This window comes from Colossoma macropomum, unplaced genomic scaffold (genome assembly GCF_904425465.1).
Source record: "Colossoma macropomum unplaced genomic scaffold, Colossoma_macropomum, whole genome shotgun sequence".
Lineage (NCBI taxonomy): Eukaryota > Metazoa > Chordata > Actinopteri > Characiformes > Serrasalmidae > Colossoma > Colossoma macropomum.
The window spans coordinates 29,989,831-30,014,787 of NW_023494792.1; the positions used below are offsets into that span (position 1 = coordinate 29,989,831).

The 24,957-nt window shown below is 41.1% G+C and overlaps 1 protein-coding gene across 2 annotated transcripts in view; it reads right to left on the reverse strand.

The window, feature by feature from the left end:
• Window positions 1-2,315: 2,315 nt before the first annotated feature.
• trappc9 (trafficking protein particle complex 9) overlaps window positions 2,316-24,957 on the reverse strand; it is a 237,258-nt gene continuing 214,616 nt past the window's right edge. For both annotated transcript variants that reach the window (XM_036576824.1, XM_036576823.1), the window contains 2 exons: window positions 10,112-10,265; window positions 2,316-3,068 (listed from right to left, as the gene is read on the reverse strand). In XM_036576824.1, the coding sequence (XP_036432717.1) occupies window positions 2,838-3,068; window positions 10,112-10,265 (385 nt within the window). In that variant the 3' untranslated portion in view covers window positions 2,316-2,837. The remainder of the gene's footprint in view (window positions 3,069-10,111; window positions 10,266-24,957) is intronic.

Below are 24,957 nucleotides of genomic sequence, written 5' to 3' on the forward strand. Positions count from 1 at the left end.
TTTATGTTCATATGCATTTTCATATCTATACTTCAAACTTCATAGCTTTGTTTTGGCAACATAGGTCACATATCCTGTCATAACAATACAGCACATTAGATTTGATTTGAGAGAGAGAGAGGGGGAGAGGGGGGGAGAGAGAGAGGGAGAGAGAGAGAGAGGGAGAGTCACTTTGATCAGATTAATTGCCACCTTCAGAGACTCAGAGACGAGCATAATGATGATGTCACGTCAGCATGATGTCATCAGGCAGCTGTGTTGGCTGCTAAAGGGACACACTGGGGGGCTGTTGTCCCACACTAACAGTCAGGGGTCAGCTCTGTACTGTCGTTATAGTGACAGGAGATGCATTACAACAACGTTTAGCCTCGAATCCTCCACTTTATCCAACCGGTTCCAGTTCGACAGGTCAAATGTGGTTTGTTTACTTGTTTTTATGCTCACTGCCCATTAACATATGCATAAAACATTAGTTGAGATGAATGCAGAGAACTGAGCACAGCACTGTGCAGTTCATGTAAAAGAGGATTATGAATAACAGTGCTGTGTAGTTTACAGCAGAGTAGTGTTGAGTGAAGTTTACAGCTGGGTAGTGTAGTTTGTAACGATAGAAAGTACCTTATAACAATGCAATTCACAGTAAATGAGCATAATCTGAAGAAAAAACTAATCTACAGTAGTGTAGCTACAGTTTAAGGCAGTGTTTGTTCTTCATAGTACTGCAGTCTAGAGCACAGATTTGCAGCTTTTAGTAGTGCAGACTCGTAATTTACAGCACAGTAGTGTAGTTTACAGTGCAGCAGTGTGTTCATGGTGTGTTTATGGAGTAGCAGTGTAGATCACAGTACTGTAGCAGGTAGTAGAGCAGTAGACCAGTGTAGTTTGATGAGCAGACTCTGAGCAGCAGTGTAGATCACAGTACTGTAGCAGGTAGTAGAGCAGTAGACCAGTGTAGTTTGATGAGCAGACTCTGAGCAGCAGTGTAGTCTATATTGCAGTAGTGTAGTTTACAGTGCAGCAGTGTAGTGTGTTTATGGTGCAGCATTGTAGATCGTAGTACTGTAGTAGGTAGTAGAGTAGTAGACCAGTGTAGTTTGATGAGCAGACTCTGTGCAGCAGTGTAGTTTACAGTGCAGTAGTGTAGTTTACAGTGCAGCAGTGTAGTGTGTTTATTGTGCAGCATTGTAGATCGTAGTACTGTAGTAGGAAGTAGAGTAGTAGACCAGTGTAGTTTGATGAGCAGTGTTCTCAGTGACTCTGTGCAGCAGTATACTTCATAGTGCAGCACTGTAGTTTATAGTGCAGCACTGTATTACAACCCCATTTCAAAAAAGTTGGGATGCTGTGCAAAATGTAAATTAAAATAGAATGCAATTCTAATTGAAAATAGTACAAAGAAACATATCAAATACTGAAATTGAGCAATTTTATTGTTTTTTTTTAAAAATATGCGCGCATTTTGAATTTGATCCCAGTACCATGTTCCAAAATAGTTGGGACGGGGGCCTGTTTACCACTGCGCTGCATCACCTCTTTATTTCACAACATTCTATAAGCGTTTGGGAAGTGAGGAGACACTGCTGTAGTTTTGAAAGTGAAATATTTTCCTGTTCTTGCTTGATACAGGATTTCAGCAGCTCAACAGTTCGGGGTCTCCTTTATTGCATTTTCGTTTCATAATGCGCCAAATGTTATCAGTGAGTGACAGGTCTGGACTGCAGGCAGGTCAGTTTAGCACCTTGACTCTTTTACTATGGAGCAATGCTGTTGTAATACAGGCAGAATGTGGTTTGACACTGTCTTACTAAAATAAGCAAGACCTTCCCTGAAAAAGACGTTGTCTGGATGGCAGCACATGTTGCCAAAACCTGTAAATATCATTCAGCATTAATGGTACCTTCTCAGATGTGAACGTCACCCATGCCATGTACACTAATGCACCCTAGACCATCATGAATACTGGCTTTTGAACTGTGATCTAACAATAAGCTGGGTGGTCTTTAGTCTGGAGGACACAGTGTCCATGATTTCCAAGAAGAAATTCGAATTTTGATTCGTAGGACAACAGGACACTTCTCCACTTCCCCTCAGTCAACTATAAATGAGCTCAGGCCCACAGAATGCGGCAATATTTCTGGATCCTGTTTATATATGTTTTTTCTTTGAGTTTTAACTTACATTTGTGGCTACAGCGATAAACTGTTTTCACAGACAGTGGTTTTCAGAAGTGTTTCTGAGTCCATGCAGCGATTTCCACCACAGAACCATGTCTGTTTTTAACGCAGGGCCGCCTGAGAACCCGAAGATCACAGCTAGCCAACACTGGTTTTCGGCCTTGTCCCTTGCATACAGAGATTTCTCTGATCTTTTAATGATATTATGTACTGTAGATGATCAGTACTTTGCTACTTTACTTGAGAAACGATATTCTTGAACTGTTGCTCTATTTGCTTATGCAGGCTTTCACAGAGTGGTGAACCCCTCCTCATCTTTACTTCTGAAAGCCTCTCTAGGTTCTCTTTTTATACCCCATAATGTTACTGTCCTGTTGCCCATTAACCTCCAGGTGTTTTGTTTTTCAGCATTACAGAACTTTATCACACTTTTGCTGCCTCTGTCCCAACTTTTCTGAAACATGTTGTTGGCATCAAATTCAAACTGGGCATATATTTTTAAAAAAAACGATAAGATTTCTCAGTTTCAACATGTGATATGACGTCTTTGCACTACTTTCAATTAAACATAGGGTTTAAATGATTTGCACATCAATGCATTCTGTTTTTATTTACATTTTGCACAGCGTACCAACTTTTTTGGAAACAGGGTTGAACGTTAGACTAGTGTAGTTTATAGTTAGCGGTGTACTTTACAATGTAGCAGTCAAGTTTATTGTGCAGTAGCGTACCTGATAGTGTGGTAGTTGTGTGCAGTACAGCAGTGTAACGTAGTGCAGTGTAGTTTAGATCAATACACTCACCCCACTGCAGTGGTGCCAGCTGCATGTGCTCCAGTACGAGCTGCGTGAGCACTCCCTCCACACTGGCCTCACCCTGACGCTTCAGAGATGGGTACACAGACGGTTAAGGATCACACTGTTACACACACTGTTCACAGAGACTTAGGCCCCCTCACATAGAAGAACTCAGCTCAGCAGAGAGAGGAGGAACTGAATTGAATGAAATAAACACTGAAACCTGGAGGAAAAGCAGAGAACGAGAGTTCAAGAGAGTGTAAGAGTATGACAGATACAGAGAAAGAGATTAGAGAGAGAGGAGAAAAGGGACATGTGGGCAGAAAAGAAAACACAAACACAAACCAAAGCAGTCTGTTGTAAACATCTTAATCCACTCAAACTGGAGCTCAGGCCCAAAAGAACACACAACCTAGAAGCTCTCGGAAAGAGCTTACTCATGTTAGAGGAGCTCCAGACGGAGATCAGACGGACCTGGAGTAACCAAGACTAATCGCAGCTAAGAATGGGTGATATGGCAAAAAACACAGCACAGTAGTTAAAGACCTTTATATACTTACACAATATCAAATCAACATTTTCTATATTTTTCATTAGTTTCATCCATAGAGTCCCATTCATTTTTGCCACCACACAAACTCTATTACTTCGCTGCAGTACAGCCACCAAACTACATGTACTCACTAAGGGTAGGACCCCAAACTCTACTGCACAGCCAGACTGACCCGCACTCCTCTATGTGTTGTTTTTTCATCCCTCGTTCCGCTCATATAATCCCATTCATTTTCAACAACGCGCAGCTAACACTTGGCAACTCCCTACGAACAACTAAATAAACATCCCATACACCATGGTAACTGCCTAGCAACAATTTAGGAAACGCATGGGATACCATAGCAACTGTGTAGCAACACCTTGGCAACACCTTAGCAGCTGCCTGGGATACCACAGCAACCACCCAAGGTACCATAGCAACTGCCTTGCAACCACTTGGAATATCATAGCAACCACCTAGCAACCAACTGGAATACCTTAGCAACTGCCTAGCAACACCCTATCAACCATATGTGATACCATAGCAACCACCTAGCAACACCTTAGCAACCACCTGGGATACCATACCAAGCGCCTAGCAAAACCATATTACCCATCTGGGATACCATAGCAACCACCTTGCAACACCTTAGCAACCACCTGTGATACTATAGCAACCACTTAGCAACAGCTTACCAACCACCTAGAATACCATAGCAACCTCCTAGCAACACCTCAGCAACCATCTGAAATTCCACAGCAACTATCTATCAACACCCTAGCAACCACATAAAATACCATAGCGGGTCGCCTGGCAAAACCTTAGCAACGGTTCTCAAATCACTTCACTGCACAATCACTACATCCAGTTATATCAGGACCAGTTACACACTCACTGATTCACTGGGATTCAAACTCACAGCAAGGCAAAGTCTAAAACAGCTACACTTTTGAACCTCTTACTAATAAAACATGCAGTTAGTTCAACATGCAGTGTTCATTAACTTCTGACCACAAGCTTATAGTGATGCAATTCATCACAGTGGTCTTGGACTCGTGTTTATGAGGCCCAAAGTAGCCCACATTACTTCTGCTTAATTCAGTTCAAATTCAGTGCAGTTCAATTCAACTAGATTCAATTCAGCTAATTGAGTCTAATGAATCTGAATCCAATTTAAGCCAGCCAAATTCGTCAATGTAAACCTGAACTGAGGTCAATATAAATCTGTATTTAGATTAATACAAATCTGAATTCAGTCCAAATTAATCCAAAGATCAAATGCCGTCTACATGAATACGATTCAGTATAAATATGAGTCAGTCTATATTAATTCAACAATCAAATGCAATCTTCTTGAATGCAAGTCAATATAAACCTGATCCAAATCAATCAATGTGAATTCAAGTCAACCTAAATCTGAAACCAAGTCAATCAAAATCTGACTTCAATTCAGGCTAAATTTGAATTCAGCTCAAATGAATGAATTCAGTGATCAAATACAGTGTAGATGAATTCAAGTGAATTCAGTCTGAATTTCAATTCAAGTCAATCTAAATCATTTCACTGATCAATCAGTGATTCGGTCATATACATGTGATCTTGTACAGGGATGATTACATTAGGTACACAGGCTTTGTTGGTGGGGAGGGGGGGGGTGTTGAGGGGGCAAATGCCTATAGTGGCAAATGACCCAAGCAAAGCCCATGATAATGAGGTTGTTTTCGGGCGGAACCAGGAGCAATTACAGTTCTTATTACGCCTCGGCTCGTCTAGTACAGGCTAAAACGGAGCTACAGCGTCACTCTACTGTTAAAGGCCATTAACATCTCAGCACATATTAAATGCTCTTCCTATTAAAATTACAATCAGTAGCGTTCCAGAAAAAAATTACACATCAACTAACCCACAAGGCTCATATTGGTTTATGGAAGCAGAGCATAGAGAGGGAAAGTGTCTCAAAAGCAATACACAGCAAAGATCATGGTGAGATGGTAGAGCGAGCATGGCTTTGAACACTCCCTCTCTAATAGTTAAGATGCTACAGTATCTTGATTACTTGTATGTAAATAGTTGTATGCCAAAGAATGCATATTAATCACCCTCTTGGTGCCTGTAATATAGCACTGATTTAAACAGCTCACAGTGGGAATTTGCCAGAATAAAGTAAAGCAAAAACATCATGAGGTTAATTTTAATACGCTGTTGCAACTAAGACCACTATAGTAAATGATGAGTGAACTCTGCACCCTCAACTGCTGGAACTACTTTTTATTCACAGGTTCATCAGAAATGCACTACAGTTATAACGCAAATAAAATAGATTTCAATTTTATCAAGCTGATATTTTCTGTTCAACGTTGTGGTCAAAAAAGAATCGCATTGATCAGAAGGGCTGTATGATTTATCATATCTTTATCGTCTTTGTGATATGAGTTTCTGAAACAGACACATCAATAACATCTGAAATGACGGAAGAGATTAAACCTCATTACACTTTTCCCTTATGATTCTCGGATTTTTCTTTTTTTATCCTGTTTCATTGTCGCTCTGCATCTGTAAAACAGCTCGTCACAAAACCTTTCAACATTTGAGGAGCCATTTTTAATATAAAACAATATTTTCAAGAGGTTTAACTTGGGAATTTATATAAAACAGATTCATGTTTACTTTTTATATCATTAACGTTATGCTACATTTTAAAAATATATGTCTTATTTTAACATTTATTTGTCAGAGATTTTGGTCACCGGTGTTTTCAGGACTCATGTTACATTTTAACACAGTATTTTCAGCTCTATTAAACTGCTTCTTAGAGTCGAGGCTCATCAGAGAGGAAGCAGCTCACGCATGAGAAGGCGAGTCACACCTGCTCACTATATTTCATTAATTTATTAATAATTTTGTAATAATTAGGCAGCACATAACTTCTATGTGTCACCGGTATTATGGGTTTTAATGGCTGGGTAATTAAAATTGTGTCAAAATAATGTCAAACATAATTTTTATTACTAATTTAAATAGTTGCACAAGGTCACCTGACCAAAAACCTCACTGGAGTCACCGTCACTGGTGTTACACCACATTCATACAACACCGGTGACTGTAAAACATATTATACATATTAATATTATTTAGTTTTGGGATGAAAGAAATTGATTTTTTTTTAATGTATCCACCTGAATTCCCTCTCCAAATGGATAATGACCCAAATACCGATCCGAATTTGTTTGCTCGTGTATCTAATCCACTGCTGTCTGAAAAAAAAGCTTCAAGTGGAAAATTTACAGACAAGGAAAAAACATCCACTGCTGTAATGTAATGAGATTTTTTTCAAATAATTTTCGACATTTCTGTTGGTCCATACATCATGCAATGTAAAGGACAGCTGACCTACACAAAGATGAAATATTCTGATTTATTCATTTTTGTAGCCTGCATAGAAAAATGGGGTTAGGAAATGATGACTATACTGACTGTAGCCTAGTCAGACACACTATATTAAAACCATCCAGTATGTTCCAGGTTTGAGTGTGTATTTCATTCTGAATTATCTCCATCTTTCTCTCTCTCAACAGCTAACCAGCAGCTCAAAACTCCCTGATTAGGACATTACAGAGTGTGTGTGTGTCAGAAGGCCATCTCTGCTCAGGGCATAAACTTGGACATACACTCCCAGTGGGAAAGGTCACACAGGACACATCACTCTCTCTCTCTCTGTATCATTTCCTCCTCTTACTCCATCTATATATATATATATATATATATATATATTAGGATTGTCGCGATACACGTTAATGTTCATTTTTTATCTTAATGTTGAGACACAATATACATATGAATCAAATACAGATAGATTTTATGCCATATTATGGTTACTGATGTAGAAATGGTTCCTATAATTTTGTTTAATCCATGATAGTCCTAAAAGTGGTAACCATAAACATTAATAAACAAAACAAAACAAACTTTTTTTTTCATTGATTTGTTGTAGTGCACCACTGTTCCATGTCTACTCTGTTGTAGAGTCTATTAGATTCAGTTGTAGAGTCCACCTCTATTCGGATGTAGAGTCCACACCCCCATTCGGTCGTGGAGTCCACCTCTAGTCGGTTGAAGAGTCGACCTCTATTTGGTGGTAGAGTTGACCTCTTCAGTTGTAGAGTCCACCTCTATTCGGTTGTAGAGTTCATCTCTATTCTGTTGTAGAGTTGACCTCTTCAGTTGTAGAGTCCACCTCTTTTCTCTTATAAAAACCACCCCTATTCAGTAGTAGAGTCCACCCCTATTCAGTAGTAGAGTCCACCCCTATTCAGCTGTAGAGTCCACCTCTGTTTGTCTGTAGAGCCCAGTTTGCCAAATGGTTGAGCCACATTAGAAAATCCTCTCTCACTCAATCCAACCAGAAGGTCAGAGCAAAAAAAAACAAATGTAATGCTCAGTTAATGCTCATTAAGATGTAGAAAAAAATAGTCTTGTAGTTTACATCTTTTGTTTGTGACAATAAGTAACACATCCTCTACAGAGAATGTGCTACACTTCTGCACATTTTAATGCACAATTACTGTTTATGGTCTCACTTTATTTAGATAGTCCACCGTAGCCCCCTATAGATTATCTACATATGTTCAAATTGTTGAAACTCAGTTGATCCTAAACAGTGGTGGAGTTAGGGTTAGGATTTGGACCAGGGTGAGAGTTGAGGTTAAGGTTAGGATTAGGGTTAGGATTAGAGGTTTAGAGTTAAAGACAATGATTATCAATTTAGTAGACATTTAGTTGAATGTAACATCAAGGTAAATTAAGTATCTACAAAGCATCTAAAGTGGACTATCCAAAAAAGTGTTACCCTGTCTATTTGCTGAATTTAACATATTAAGGGGAAAAATAAGAAATGAAAAGTGGCCTGTGCAAAAGTTATGGCACATTTTTCTTTTTTTCCAATATGTGAAGCTCAGGAAATAAACAGAAACTGTGCACTAACATGCAGAAAATGCCATTTTTAAGTTTGTTCTCTGCATCAACAAAACATGGAATTTGACCAGGAGTGTTCACACTTTTGGATGTGACTAAGAGTGAGAGAGTGAGAGAGAGGGAGAGAGAGAGTACATAACTGCATAGGAAAAAATATAGAAAGAGAGAGAGCGAGTGAGAGAGGGAAAGACAGAGAGCATAAAAATTCCACACTGTCAGAATAAAGCAAGCGTTGAGCTAAGAGGAGTAGGGGTCAGCGGTCACTCCGCAGGAGAAGAGGGTCAGTCTCCCTGATGTCTGATACAGCCTCTCTGTCAGCGCTCAGCACCTCCACCCGTCTGTATGTGACAGCTCACTACAGCAGCTCCAGATGTTAAAAACAGATGTTGCCTGACCTTCACCCTTAGAAAACGTACCACACACTCCGACCCTTCCAAACACTCTCTGTCCGCTATGCCAGGGACCGTCTCTCATAGCAGGATGCACTGCTTCTCCAGCCAACTGTAACCTCCTAACCCTGTGGAACCCAGCGTCTCACAGCCAGGCATTCTGAGACGGTCCCACCTCGTTTACCTCTGCTGAGAGAGGAGTGCGCATTGACCAGAGTGCAACATAACAGCGTGTAGAATCTGTGTGTCCTGTGAGCTGCTGTGTCTATCACTGTGAAAAAGATGAACAAAGCTATCTTCACTGTTGTGACTGTTCCAAGTGAGCATGCAACCTCATTCAGAGCTCAGCTCAGATCAACAAGCACTTGCTTCATCAGAGGAGTGATGAAGTACAACTGATGTGCAAGTTATATTACTATTCAGTGTTTTCTTGTAAGAAAAAAAAAAATCTGAGCTTTGTAATATTACATCCTTTGTATTTAAAGCGAAATGCCACCGATTTTCCAATAATTCTACATAATTAAATGGTTAGAAACAGTTTAAATGGTTACAAATACCATTTCTTCCCTGGGACATGACGTTTTATTAAAGGTTTTTAGGCCTTTTTTCTTTAATACATTCATGGTGGAGGGACACATGCGGGGTGTCGTAAGGCAAAATAGTGCTCAAAGAAAAATTCCCTGATTTATTACCATTTCACCATCACCACATTTCACATACAACTCAGAAGACTCGTGTAGGTTGACTGGTGGTTTTGGACAGTAAATAAAATGTCTATATTTGTGTTGCAGATGTTGTGACGTCTGGTTCCTATCAGCACCACTGTAAAGAAATCTGAGCCTCTACAATGAACCATTTCACACCAAACCACTCTGAATGACTCTGTTTACATCTCAACTACTGAATTATTCAGACACTTTTGAAAAATCAGTGGAATCCCCTTTAAGGTCGATGCAAAAAAGTGGTTATTTCTGCTGTTTTATCTACTCTTCTGTCAATAAAGTGTTTTTTTTAATGATGTTGTTGTGTTTATAACCAAAAAACCCTTAGATTTTCACTAAGAACTCTGATCAACTTTGTTTAACTCTACTGAACTCTATATAGAATTAAACTGCTACAGAAAACTTTAACATAGTTAAATACAGATGATTGGAGTTTAAACAGAATTAAATGGGGTTGAGTAAAGGGATGAGGAGAGTTTGAACAGATTTAAATGCTGTAGAGGAGTGGACAGCTGAAGGATATGATATTCCAGCGCAGGTCCAGTGTGCTGTTGATCTGTCCACCCTGAGCCTGCTGCCTCTCTTCCTCCTGCTGATACAAACTGCTCTGACGCAACGCATTGTGGGACGGCATCGGCAGGCTCTCAAAGTCAAACTTGTCCACCTGAATGGCCATCCTGCAGAGATACAAACCATAGGGTCAGCTTCAAAAGACATAAAAACTCAAGCCAAGGGCAAAAGCAATATTTTCACGTGAAAAATAGAAGCAAAGAAAAGAAAGAAATACAGAGTGATGCTTCAAAAGAGCTGTTTCAGACATACATGTCAGCACCAGGTCTTCTGGAAAAGCTTTTTTAGCAAGAGAAGGCCACAAGAAACCTTCCTTTTAGCAAGAGGCCACAAACACTTCAACAGTAACATCTGAGCACAGATTCTTTGCACATTTTCACTGTTTGGAATCATCTAAAACCAATTTTGTTGCAGATACCTGTGTAAAGTGATTCTATTATGATGCTGCTATTCTACAGCTTCCTAGATTTCCACAAATTAGTAGGAAGCCATAAATAAAAATGAGCAAATAACAAAATGAACATCTAAAACCTCTTATTTAAAAGTGGTGATCAAATGACGGTAAATTATCATTTAATTCTTGGTGTGAAAGGCGTCAAAAACATCTTAAAATACCTTCTGGTGTCTAGTTTATAGCATCTCAATCTACACTCTGTAAGCTATTTCTGACTGCACACCTCACTACTGCTGTCCGATTTGTATTCTTCTTCTTCACCTGGATTTCCACAGCAATCACCCAGCAACACCCAAACAACCTACTGGTATAATATAGCAACCACTTAGCAACACCCTAGCAATCACCAGAAATAGCACCAGTAACTGGTTAGCAACAACCTAGCAACCACCTGGAATACCACCGCAATCACCCAGCAACACCCTAGCAATCACCAGAAACAGCACCAGCAACTGGTTAGCAACACCCTAGCAGCCAACTGGAATACCACAGCAATTACCCAGTAACCCTGTAGGAACCATCAGAGATACCACAGCAACTGCTTGATTCCCTAGCAACCACATAGCAGCACTCATCCACACAGAAAGAAATGGGCCCCATCAATGGGGTTATAATAACATATGTCTGTCAATGGTAACATCCATATGCAAGAGTTTCTTTGGCACTGACAATAGTATATGCTATAAACACCACTTATAAAGCATAATGTTTATTCATAATGCATAATAAACAGGGCTATAAACTGTAATGCATTTTTCTAAATATTTACAGCCAGTGCCTTATAAATGCATTATGATGTGTTATTACTGTATTCTTATATTCTTATAGACATGGTATTCATGAAAAACGTGTTACCAAATGAAACAGAGCCTTTGTTATATACTGTACATAATACTCCAATATTCTGATATGTTTCAGCTGCCGTAGCCATCACTGCTGCCATCGTTGCTTGAAGTCACTATAGTTAAAGAGGTGCTGATTATTATTATTGGGCTCCCCAGTGGCACAACTGTCTGCGGTTCAGCCTATCATAGGGAGATCACGAGTCGGTAATTCAGTAATTATTGGCAATATTTTTGCCGATCTCCAAACAACCAGGGGTCGTCAATATTGGCTGAAAAAACATCGATCAACCGATATATTAGCTGGGATTTAGCATAGGACGTTGTCTTCAGCTACCTTGGCCTGCAAGATGTATATCTATGGATTTGAAAGGTAATCAATAAAGGAAATAAAGCCAGCTTTCCTTGGATCAATCCATTCATCCATCTAACAAAACACACCCACCCACTGAAACACCACAGGGTTAAAAAGGTCACACATAATCAATAGGGGTCGAATATAATCAGCCCAGCTGAGTGATGAGCACTGTGGCAAACATCACAACAAGGGATGTAAACGGTTAATCAATTAACTGACAATTAACCAAATCGTTCTTCAACTAATTCTGTTAAACTCGAGGATAAAGTAGGCTGATTGTAGGGGGGCCGCCATAATGCGCTGGGGCCTCGGTTGCTGTACTGGCGATGGTAAAGATACTGAGCGCGCCGGAGTTCCACTCCTTTGGAATTGATCATTTTGATTATCATCGTTTTTGCCTCCTGTGAAACTTCATGCCCTCTTCGAATGGCACAGAGATGTAACCACCGATATCCATGTAGACGACACTGCCTGGTCTCCTTCAACAAAACAGACAGTTTCCTCCGAGTCCGTTTGGTTCTTTCATCTAAATAAATACAGTTTCCTGCTCAGCCGTTTCAGCCGTTTCTTATACTATAACAGGCTGGTGCTGATGTGCAGGAGAGACAGGGAGACTGAGTGTTTCTTTATGGGTGAATCGATATGAAAGTACAACTCCACCAACTCAACACCCCTCATTTAACACGACAAGGTGCTGCCTTCCGTTTGCAAAGCCTTTGGCTACGATATTACGGCTTTTCCTGGTAATATCCCACTTTCATTTCATAATTCTATGACTTTATTATCAAAATATGATTTTATTCTTGAAATATTAAGACTTCATTGTAAAAAAAAATATTTTACCGTACAACTTTTATCTTGAAATATTATGACTTTGTCAAAATATTCTCAAAAAGTCATACCATACGACTTTTTATGTCATAATATTACTTTATTCTCAAAGTCTACTATTTTGAATATTTTCAACAGTAGCCCTAAAACGCCGTCGCATGCAACAGACAACTGGTTCTGCTAGACAGACCTATCAAAAATGAAGCATTTAAAAACAGATATTTCTGACCACTTTTCCGGAGAACGACCGCACAACTGCAACAGTGTAGCATAGCAAAAGCAAACATCCACAAGCGATATGACTATTTCATCCATGTTCTCTGAGAGGAAGTCTGACGCACTTAAGTTACACACTGTGTGAAAAGAACACTGAAGCACACTGAGCCAAAGTCAGCCCCGGTCATAGCATTTAACGGTAAATCACAGACTAATGACCATCAACTATGCACGTCGTATGAAAGTTTCATGAAAACGCAGAGTCGTCTGTACATTATTAAGGCCACTCAAATTTGAGCTTCTTTTAAATGCAGCTCTAAAGATTAAGTGCCATTGTGTTGTTTGTTTATTTGCGACTTATTACAATGTTAGTGTTTCATCAAACAAATAAAGCCGTACTGTCCAGACAAAAAGCTTTACATCTAGATTTGGGCGATATGGGAAAAATATAATATTGTGATACTTCTGGAAATTTTCACGATTCACAAAATTGACTATTTATTTTTTCAAGCATCTGGTCAGTTGGAACTGAGAAAAAAGAACAAGTGCTTAATTTAAAAACACAACCAAAAACGGTGATTTTTATTCAGTATTCAGCTCATACTGTGTTGCACGAAATCCAGTTCATTGGGACGAATTTTGTTCTCTTTATAATGAAACGTGCAGTTGGTCAATACTCTACAGGTTCTGATAATATACACAATGTTTTAAGAAAAGCATACAGTGTTAAAACTATATTGTGACATAATTTATCACAATAACCATGTCCAAAATGGTAACTTCACAGGAGAAGGAAAAACATACTTCACTTTGAATGTAAGTGAATGGAACCAGACTTTTTTCCAATTCAATTTGGGCCGTTTCTTTTGGTCCATTCATCACGAAATTTTCCCACAATGTAAAGGTCAACAGGTGTGTTAAAATGGGAAAAAAAAAAAAAACCTGACAGAAAAGGAGATACATGTTTTTTTTGGATAGCGACGCTATATACATATATAATATATATATATATATATATATATATATTATATATATATATATATATATCATGTCTGTATCATGAATCATGAACTCATATATATATCATGAAATCATGTCCTTTTTTTGCATAACACGTTTATCCAATATGCGTATTCTGACATGTCAAATAAAAATGATCTGGAAACGGCACTTATCAAATAAACCATCTTGCACAGAACCGTCTTGGCTGCTCGCTTGAGGTGCTAAACCATAAATAAATACAATGGAAAATAAAACGTGTGCATCTGCTGAATGTATACTGTCAACAGAAGCAATCATATGACTGATCAGGTGATTCTGTACTGGGTGGCCGTTGCTATGAAGCATGACAGAAAGTAAAAAGTACCTTTATCCTATTAAATATAGAAACATAACAGTGATTTTAGACAGTAAACAGATGTAAGACGCTGCAGCTAGTCAAAACGTTTCTCTCTCCCACACACACACACACACACACACACACACACACACACACACACACACACCACACACACTCACACACACACACACACACACACACACACACACACACACACACACACACACACTCTCACACACACACACACACACACACACACTCCTGCAGGCGCTCACACCCCGTGGTGTGTTTGCGCAGTAGGTCTCCTGTGTTCTTAGTTTCTCTTCTTTCTCTCCAGACATATCTTTCCCGCGGTCAGTGTGCGTGCGCAGCTTCGGGGAAGGAGCTGTCGAGGTGCTGCAGGGAGAGCGACGCTAGCTGAGCTATGTATAGATGCAGCAGCCTGGAGGTCTCAGCACAATGCCATTCAAACAGCTCTAATTACCAACAGCTCCATCCTCTGTGCTGCTGGAACACACAGGAACAGCCAACGAGCCCACAGTTATCACTGTCGGTCACCTGCACTACTTTAATGTAATTACGTAACTGCATATTTAACGACATTCGATCTACATTCTGTATCAACAGGTTTGAGTCTCACTTTGGCTTCGCCAGCAAAAATGTAAAACAGGACACAGCACACCAGATTTTCACCAATTCAGATAGTAATAAAATATCTCCTCTTATATATAATTAAACCTCATATCTTCACTTTTGTCATTTTTCAGTTTTTGACATAATTTGAAAAAACCCATTGTCCTTTACATTGTGGGTAAATGTCATGATGAATGGACCAAAAGAAATGAATTTTACAAAATTACTCTCTGCATACTTTGTTAGCCCCCTTTTACCCTGTTCTTCAGTGGTCAGGACCCCCCATGGACTATCATCTCTGACTTTACATCTACAAGGTGGACTGACAAGGTAGGAGTGTCTAATAAAGTGGACAGTGAGTAGACACTGTGCTTAAAAACTCCAGCAGCACTACTGTGTCTGATCCACTCGTACCAGCACAACACACACTAACACACCACCACCACCATCAGAGTTACTGCAGTGCTGAGAATGATCCACGACCCAAATAGTACCTGCACTGTGAGGGTCCATGGGGGTCCTGACCACTGAAGAACAGGGTAAAAGGGGGCTAATAAAGTATGCAGAGAAACAGATGGACTACAGTCTGTAACTGTAGAACTACAATGTGCACCTATATAGTAAGTGGAGCTGATAAAATGGACAGTTAGGGTAGAAACAAGGAGGTGGTCATAATGTTACGCCTGATCGGTGTAAATATCCCTCCTCCGCCAAACTTTACTTTGCATTACGCACTATGCATTGCATATGCGCTGCTGCTTCAGCGTTCAGTGGTCCCACTCTGTGAGTTTGTGTGGTCTACCGCTCTGTGGCTGAGCTGTTTTAGCTCTGAGATGCATAATAAATAAAACAGTATGAAATAGTATAAAACAGTAATAAACACAACAGCACAAAAGTTAAAAAGTTGTAAAGTCAGTTGTAAAGTCTCAGAACTTGTTATGCCTCAACTGATTTGCTAGGACTGGTTTGGCAGGTCAAGAATTGTCATTAGGAAACGTCAGCTATTTACAATTCCAGAGCATAATAAATTCTCTGACTCTTCCAATCTTCTACTAAAACACAACAACCATGGGCTCTCCTATACAGCTGGCTGAGGATCGAAAAATAAAGCTAACTGATGCCTACATTACATAAAAACATACCAGAGCGCATTCAACTCCCAATTTCCTCTGTCCGAAATGCCATTAAGAAAAGCCGTTTGAGGGGAACTGTTTAGGTGAAGGCTCGTATGCTGCCAGAAATGCAAAGCAAAACCCCCCTATGCCCGAAAAGGACCTGCAGGAAGGTCTAGCTGGCTCAGCACACTGTGTAGTGCGCACTGTGTAGAATGAAAAGCACTCACACCATCACAGCCTGACCGCTGGACAATTTCCACTACCCCAAATTACAACCTCCTCAACTGGAACGTCAGGACAAAACGACAAAACAGCAGAACTAATTCATCTGTTACAGAACCTGGAGACGAAATTACACACAGTGTCCAAATCTCTTTACTCACAGAGTGGCCACAGCCTGGCCACAGAGCAAAGCTGAGACAGAGGAGAGCAGCTCTGGGCTCCCTGTGGAATGAAGACGTACTTTCTCTTTCTTTATATGACACTTCATTAAAGTCAACCCAAGATCAAAACTTGTACCTCATTAGTTTACGTCTCGGCTCATATTAAGCAGGATTCGTCATGCCATACCATTCAAAAGACTAAATTCAAGTTTTATGGTACGCTACGCTGTGATTATATGCACTGGTCACATGATGTGAAGACACACAACATCGCTTCACTTTACGCCTCAATAGTTTTCTCTGTAGCTTTTAATCATTTTTTAATCTCCAGTTTTGGAACCTCTTATTTTCCTTTGATTTTCGGCTTGTTTATGCAGGTGGATTATCTTATATCCAATCATCTCAGAAACATCTCCCGCATAGTTGGTTAGTGACAGGAAAAGGTTGTGATATTTGTTATTATTATTATTATTATTATTATTGTTATTATTATTATTATTAATATTATTATTATTACTGCACATTGCACACCCCTAGCAACACCATAGCAATGAACTGGGCTACCTTAGCAACCACCTAGCAACACCACGGCAACGACCTGTGCTACCTTAGCAACCACCTAGCAACATCTTAGCAGCCAGATGAGAGACCACAGCAACCGCCTAACAACCACTAGAGAAGCAATACCAAACCCCTAGCAACACCATAGAAACAGCCTGTGCTACCTTAGCAACCACCTAACAACATCTTAGCAACCAGCTGAGAGACCATAGCAACCACCTAATAACCACCAGGGATGCCATACCATACCCCTAGCAACACCGTAGCAATGAACTGTGCTACCTTAGCAACCACCTTGCAACCACCTGGGATACAATGCCAAACGCCTAGCAATACCATAGCAATGACCTGTGCTACCTTAGCAACCACCTAGCGACATCTTATCAACCACCTAAGAGACCATAGCAACCGCTTAACAACCACCAGGGATGCCATACCAAACCCCTAGCAACACCATGGAAACCAACTGTGCTACCTTAGCAATCATCTAACAACCACCTGGGATACAATGCCAAACCCCTAGCAACACCATAGCAACGACCTGTGCTACCTTAGCAACCACCTGGCGACATCTTATCAACCACCTAAGACACCATAGCAACCACCCAACAACCACCAGGGATGCAATACCAAACTCCTAGCAACACCATAGAAACCACCTGTGCTACCTTAGCAACCGTCTAGCAACACCTTAGCAACCACCTCGGATACCATAGCAATCACCTAGCAACCTAGCAGGAAGTGGGAACCATTTAAGCTGCACAACCATCCTTAGTTTCCTTCAGGAAACGAACCTTTCTAGGTATTATTATTATTATTATTATTATTATTGTTTTTATTAATATGAATATCATTATTATTATCATTATACCTGATGCTATTACGGATAAAATGTCATAACATTGCTGGAAATACGTGAGCCGTTCACATAATAAGCTGACATTGTTTTCCAGACTAGTGGAGCAACAACACACGCCTTTCTCCTCAATCAGCCCGAGTGAAACTGAACCGGAGGAGCGATGAATCCACAATGCTCTGCTGTAGTTCTGCATTATTATTTTCATTCCCGCTGCTGTTCCCGGCGGTGTTCCTAACCCATCCTCAGCCGCAATCAGCAGCAAATGGTGCATAGAACGCGTTCAAGAATGTGCTATTTATACTTCAACTCCCATGATGCCTTGCATGTTTCCTCAGACCACATTACCTTCAAAAAGAATGAGGTGTTTACTTGTTTTCCACGTTCGAGTTATTCAAGGCAAATTCGAGCTCTTTTACTGCAGTCAGGATTAAACTGATTTCAGGAACGTCTTTCTAAGGTTAGAGTCACATCTGGAACATCTGGAGACGTTTATTTACGACGGAAATATTCCTCAGCATCAAAGCTGCCTTCACTGCTGATTTTCTCGTGTTATGGTTTACAGGAGTTAATATCCTCACCACGTTGCGGATCTGAAGATGATGCTCATCTAGCCGCCTTAATTAAAGCTTCATCTCAGAGAAGATAAACTCAGCCTACAGGTTTTTCCCTCTTATCCTCGATTACAATCAGCGCACTCGCATCTCATCTCCCTCACCCTGCGTCACCGAGATCTACAGTCTGCAATTAAAACAGAGAGAGAGAAAGGGCAAGAAAAATGGATATTAAAAAAAACAGAGAGAAGTAAAGAGAGAGAGTGTGAGAGACAGGGACAGAAAAAAGATAAAAAGGGGAGGTGAATGGAGAGAGACAGGCACAGACATAAAAACAACAAAAGGAATGATAGAGAAGAAAGGAAAATAAAGAAGGCAGAGAGATCTGGATTGAAAGAAAGAGAAATAAATAAATAAAAGAAAGAATGACAGAGAGAGAGACAGACAGAGGGAGTCAGAGAGAGAGAGAGAGACAGAGAGAGAAAGCACAGAGAAGAATAGATCAGTAAGCGCAAAGCTTCATATCAAAGGCACCACTGAGTATTATTTCACTAGAGAGAGAGAGCGAGAGAGCGAGAGCGAGAGAGAGAGAGTGAGAGAACGAGAGAGAGGGTTATTTTTAGCTCACGTGCTGCTGCTCTCTCGGCTCTATTTTTAGCTCGTGACCCAGCGCAGAGACTACACACACACACACACACACACACACACACACTGCAGCACACACTGCAGCGTGCACACACACACACACACACACACACACACACACACTGCAGCACACACTGCAGCGTGCACACACACACACACACACACACACTGCAGCAGAGGTTCACTGCAGCTCACTCGGCCTCACCCACAACACACACACACACACACACATACAGCAGATACCAACAGATAAATGTATACACAAACAAAGACAGGCAGATAGACAGACAGACAAAGACAGACAGATAGGTAGAGAGAGAGTGAGAGAGAGACAGACAGATAAATGGATACCCAAACAATGACAGAAAGATAGACAGACAGATAGACAGACACACAGATAGAGACATAGACAGACAGACAGATAGACAGAAAAACAGACAGAAATACAGAAAGACAGATAGATGGGTAGAGAGAGAGTGAGAGAGAGAACAGACACATTCAGATAAAGACAGACAGAAAGACAGGGTAGACAGACAGACATATGATAGATAAACAGACATACAGACAGACAGACAAAAAACAGAAAGACAGGCAGACAGACAGACAGAAAGACAGAGAATCAGACAGAGAGATAGGCTGATAAATGACAACACAGACAACGACAGACAGATAGACAGACATATAGACACAGACAGATAGAGACAAAGCCGTACAGATATATAGACAAACAAACATTGATAGACCAAAAAGAAAGACAGAAAGGCAGACAGACAGAAACAGACAGACAGACAGAGACAGAAAGACAGACAGACAGAGAGACAGATAGACAGAGACAGAAAGACAGGCAGGCAAACAGACAGACAGAGAGATAGACAAAGACAGAAAGACAGGCAGACAGACAGAGAGATAGACAGAGACAGAAAGACAGGCAGACAGACAGAAAGATCGAAAGGCAGACATAAGGATAGACTAACAGACAGATAGACAGAAAGACAGGCAGACAAATAAATATGGACAGAAAGATCTACAGAGAGTGCAGCTGAGGCCAGTTTGTCTATTCTAGCTAGAATTAGCTAGAACCAAAGCCATTAACCGATATTCCTCAGTTCTCAGTGTTTGACAGATTAACCTGATCATCCACAGAGAGGAGGAGACACTCTGTGTAGATGATGAGGAGTCATCACCACCTGCCCCTGCACCGGTCAGCTCTAGTGTTAGCGTTAGCACACTAGCTCACTGAAGACGCCTCCGTTACTCGAGCACAGCGAGCTGATACATTTTCATTCGTGGTTCTGACAGAACGGGAGAACCGGTCGACCCCGTCAGTGTATGATGAGATCATGATCAGCTGAAAAGACTTTTTCCTTCTCTGAGGTTAAAATCTGCTCATTAACTCTGACACACACTCCAATATCAGAACGAGCCCGAACACACAGAACACACACGTCCCTGCTATCTGCACAGTCCATAGGAACGTGAACGTGACCAGAACCAAAACCCGGTTCTTTCATACAGACACTCAGAGCTGCGTGTGTTGTTTAGATGAAGTGAAATGGGGGTTAAAGGGCGTCCGGCTGTAACGCTGCAGAGCCCAGGTGGATTAAAGCTGGAGAGCAAAGAGAGGGAGGAGAGGATGAACTGCTGCAGAGGAGGAGGAGAAAAGAACTCCGACACACACACACACACACACACACACACACACACACACACACACACACACCTCACTGTAGAGCAGCAGGACTGCACAACACAAACACTAGAACTGTCGTTACTCTGTTACACACTGCGACTGAGATGCGCTCTGTGATATATTAAGGAGCCAATATCATAAAAAATAATGTTCCTTTCTTTTTTTAATGAAAAAAAACGTTTGATGTAGTTTGAACAGTGTTAAAATATACGTCCGCTCTCCGCACGGCCCATATAGGGAAACAAACTGCACAAACAACCCATTTTGAATTCTTTGTATTTGTGATGTCACAAAAACCCTGGATCACCAGGATCTACAACCTGCAACGAGCAATAAAAACAGAGACAAAGCAAGATAGATAGATGGATGGATAGATAGATAGATAGAGAGAGAGAGAGAGAGAGAGAGAGAGAGAGAGAGAGAGAGACAATGAAAAAGCCAGAAAGATTTTGATAGACAGAAAAAGAGAGGAGGAGAATGGAGAGAGATATGTACAGACAGGAAAAAAGAGAAAGAGAATGACAGACGGAGGAAAGAGCAAAGATAGAGAGAGTGATAAACATACAGAAAAGAGAGTGGTAGAGAAAGAGGTGGACATTAAGAAAGAGAAAAAGAAACGAAAGAAAGTGACAGAAAAAAGAGAGAGAAAGAGAGAGAATGAGATAGAGAATAAGAGAGAGAGAAAAAGAGACAACAGACAAAATGAGAGATGGAAAGAGAGAGAGAGTGAGAGAGAAAGCAAGACAGAGAAAAAAGATAGAGAGAGAGAAAGAAACAGAGTGAGAGACAAAAAGAAGGAGAAAAAGAGAAAGAGAGAGGAAGAGAGAGAGTGAGAGAGATAGAGAGAAATGGATATAAAGAAAATGAGAGGTAGAAAAAGAGTGAGATATGGATAAAACTAAAAAGACAGAAAGAGAGACGAAGGGGGAGGAGAATGGAGAAGGGGAGGAGAATGGAGAGAGATATGTACAAATGGGAAAAAGAGAAAGAGAATGAGAGACAGAAGAAAGAAAGAAGGTAGAGAGAGTGATAAATATAGACAGAAAAGAGTGTGGAAGAGAGAGATGGATAGAAACGAAGAAAGAAAAAGAAACGAAAGAAAGTGACAGACAGAGAGAAAGAGAGAAAGAGAGAGGGAGAATGAGATAAAGAAAAAAAAACAGTGAGACAGAAAAAAAAAGAACAAAAGACAAAGCAAGAGAGAGATGGAGAGACAGAAAGAAAGAAAACGAGAGAGAGACATAAAAAGAGAAATAGAGAGGGAGAAGGAGAGCAAAAGAGAGAACAAGACAGAAAACGACAGAGATGGACAGAGCGAGAGTAAAAGAGAGGAGAGAGAGAGAGAGAGAGAGAGACTACATCTTAGCCCCGCCCACTCACACTGAAGTTATAAAAAGTGTCCGGAGTGCTTTTTGAAAGACACACGAAACAAGGCAGCCAATCAGAGCAGAGCTCATTTACATATGTCAGTCTTAAAGGCACAGTAGCGAAAGCAGCCTGTGATAAAGAGGTGATTATAAACGGTAACGGAAAAACATTTTTGGTACAAAAAAGCAGACAAATGTGACCTCGAGGAGGAAATAAAGCAGCAGTAGGATATGAGCCGTTCAGGAGCAGAGAGGAGTGCGGAACGAGAACTGCAGAGGCTGCAAAAAGCACCTGCTCCGGTTTGTGAGGAGTGCAGGACAGTAATGACGTAAAGCATTAACACAGCGACCGAGAGCAGATCTACAGCGCCAGCCTGAGCGCTAATTAACCAGTAAAAATACCTGAAGACTGAAACAGCTCTGAAAGTGAGAGATTTGACACACTGAGATCTGCTGGAGCTCTGAATCCACACAACTCACACACTCTCAGCACACTCCCTACACCGCTCAGCCAGCAGGGCGCACTGTGTGTGTATGTGTGTGCATGTGCTGCCGGTTTCTGTATTTAACCCTTTGTGAGGACCACATATGAGATTAAGTTTAAGGCTGCGTTCACACAGCAGGTAAAAGTGGCCCAAATCCGATCTTTTTCTTCATATGTGACACAGATGTGTGTCTGTGTGTCAGTGTGAACAGCAAAAACACACTGAATCTGACATTTTCAATTCCGATTTGAGACGCTTTCATATGTGGTACTGAAATCTGATCCGTATCCGATCTGTGGCAATGTGACTCTGAACAGCCAGATCGGAATTCACACGACTTCTACGTCAATCCAACTCAACATTCGTCAGAGTTTCACGCTGACGTGACCTCATAAACATTTAGTCTGATGTTTCTGTTCCAAAACATTAGAAGGCACTTATCGCAACCGCTCAGTGTTCGAAGAGATTTCGATCGAAACAGCCAAGCGTAGCCACAAGAGAATGAGGCAGCAACGAACCAAAGAAGTGACTGCGCCCTTTTTACGGCTCGAACACATTCTGGGAGCCCACCTGTCAGTCAGTGAAGCTTCATGTTGGCTCCTGTGATGATGATAAAGATGAAGCTGAAACATCTGGGAGTGACTGGCGTTCGCTGGCAGTTATGATTGTTTACCTCTGGATGAGCCGCATGAAGCAACATGACGCACTGTTCTTTTGCGCATGTGGGTCGGTTTAGGAGCTGATCTGTTCAGACTGATGTTGCACACAGGTCACATTTACACGATACTGTGAAGAGCCAAACAAAAAAAATCTGATTTGGTGAGAAAATCAGATTTGGGCCACTTTTACCTGCTGTGTAAACGTAGCCTAAGTTACCCTTATTAATCCCACAACGGGGAAATTTCACCTCCACATTTTAACCTTCAACATAACATAATCTGTGCAGCAAAACACACACATACACACTGGTAAATACACACACACTCTAGGGGGCAGTGAGCACACTTGACCCGAGCGGTGCACTTGGGGCGACCGGGGAGCAGCTGGGGGTTAGGTCCCTGGCTCAAGGGCACCTCAGTCATGAGACTGGAGCCTTAATTCAGCGCCTTAGACTGCTAGGCCACACTACCTCACAATGATCAGAAAGCATGAACGGTCAGTAGAAGTGGACACATTTTGCTGGTCTTCACAACAAAAACATGCAGTCGTGGGCTGGAGGTTTGGGAACCAGCCCTGTGACCAGAAGGTCGCTGGTTCGGTCCCCTGAGCTGACAGTACATGACTGAGGTGCCCTTGAGCAAGGCACCTAACCCCCAACTGCTCCCTGGGCACTGCGGAAAGGGCTGCCCACCGCTCTGGGCAAGCGTGCTTACTGTCCCCTAGTGTGTGTGTATTCACTAGTGTATGTGGTGTTTCACTGCACGGATGGGTTAAATGCAGAGGTGAAATTTCGCCATTGTGGGACTAATAAGGGTCACTTAATCTTAAATCTAATCTAAACAGAGCTTCTCTCCAATTAGATTTTCCAGATTCAGTACTTCATGACTTACCCTTCATGAGGGTAAACCTGCGGTGAAGAAAAAGAAACTCACAGGGGAGAAACGGCGGACAACAGGGGGAAACAATTCACACAGGTACCGTCCACTTTCAGGTCAAAGGTCTGACCTGGACTTGGAATGATGACACATGCAGTCAGTGTATGTGTGTTCAAGAGGCGTAAAGCTAAGCTCTGCGCTTTGTTGTACATTGTTCCATATTGTTCGTCAAAGTCAATGAAACTGACACTAATAAATACACAATTTCTGCTATTTGCCTGTTTAGGAGTCTTTTATTCTCTTCAGTTACTCAGATATCATGATGTAGAGGATTGCCTTGCAATATATCGAGTATCACAGAATTGCAGTATCATGACATCATTATCGTGTGCAACATATCGTGATAATATTGTATCGTGAGATACTGTTTACAACCCAAATGCAGCATTTTGGGAAAAACTAAAAGACCAGAAGGATCAGATTAGGCTTTGGTATAAGTATAGCATTACCTCACTACAGCCTACTCACAGAGTACACTGCAAAAATCACAGACTACCTTTCATTTATTTGATCTCCAGTCAAAATTAAGTACGAGAGGAGACGGCATAAGGAAAGAGAAAGTCAGGAATTTCCAAAACTGGACTTATGAGTAAAAACTATAAAGAAAACTCCTAACAACCACCTGGAAGACCTGGTAGACACCAACACTGTCCCCATCAGATAAACAGCACTTAAGGCTTTCATCTTTGAGAGAGAGGAGAAAATCAAGCTGCTTCAGATCTGAAAACATCCACAGGTGTTTCTGTCCATCCTTCCACTGTGAGAAGACGACTCAGCGCTGTGGGTCTGAAAGGATGTGTAGCTGTCAAGAAGAACCTCACTGAGAAAAGGAGACGGACACATCAAACAAAGAAGCTGAACAATGGACTGACCAC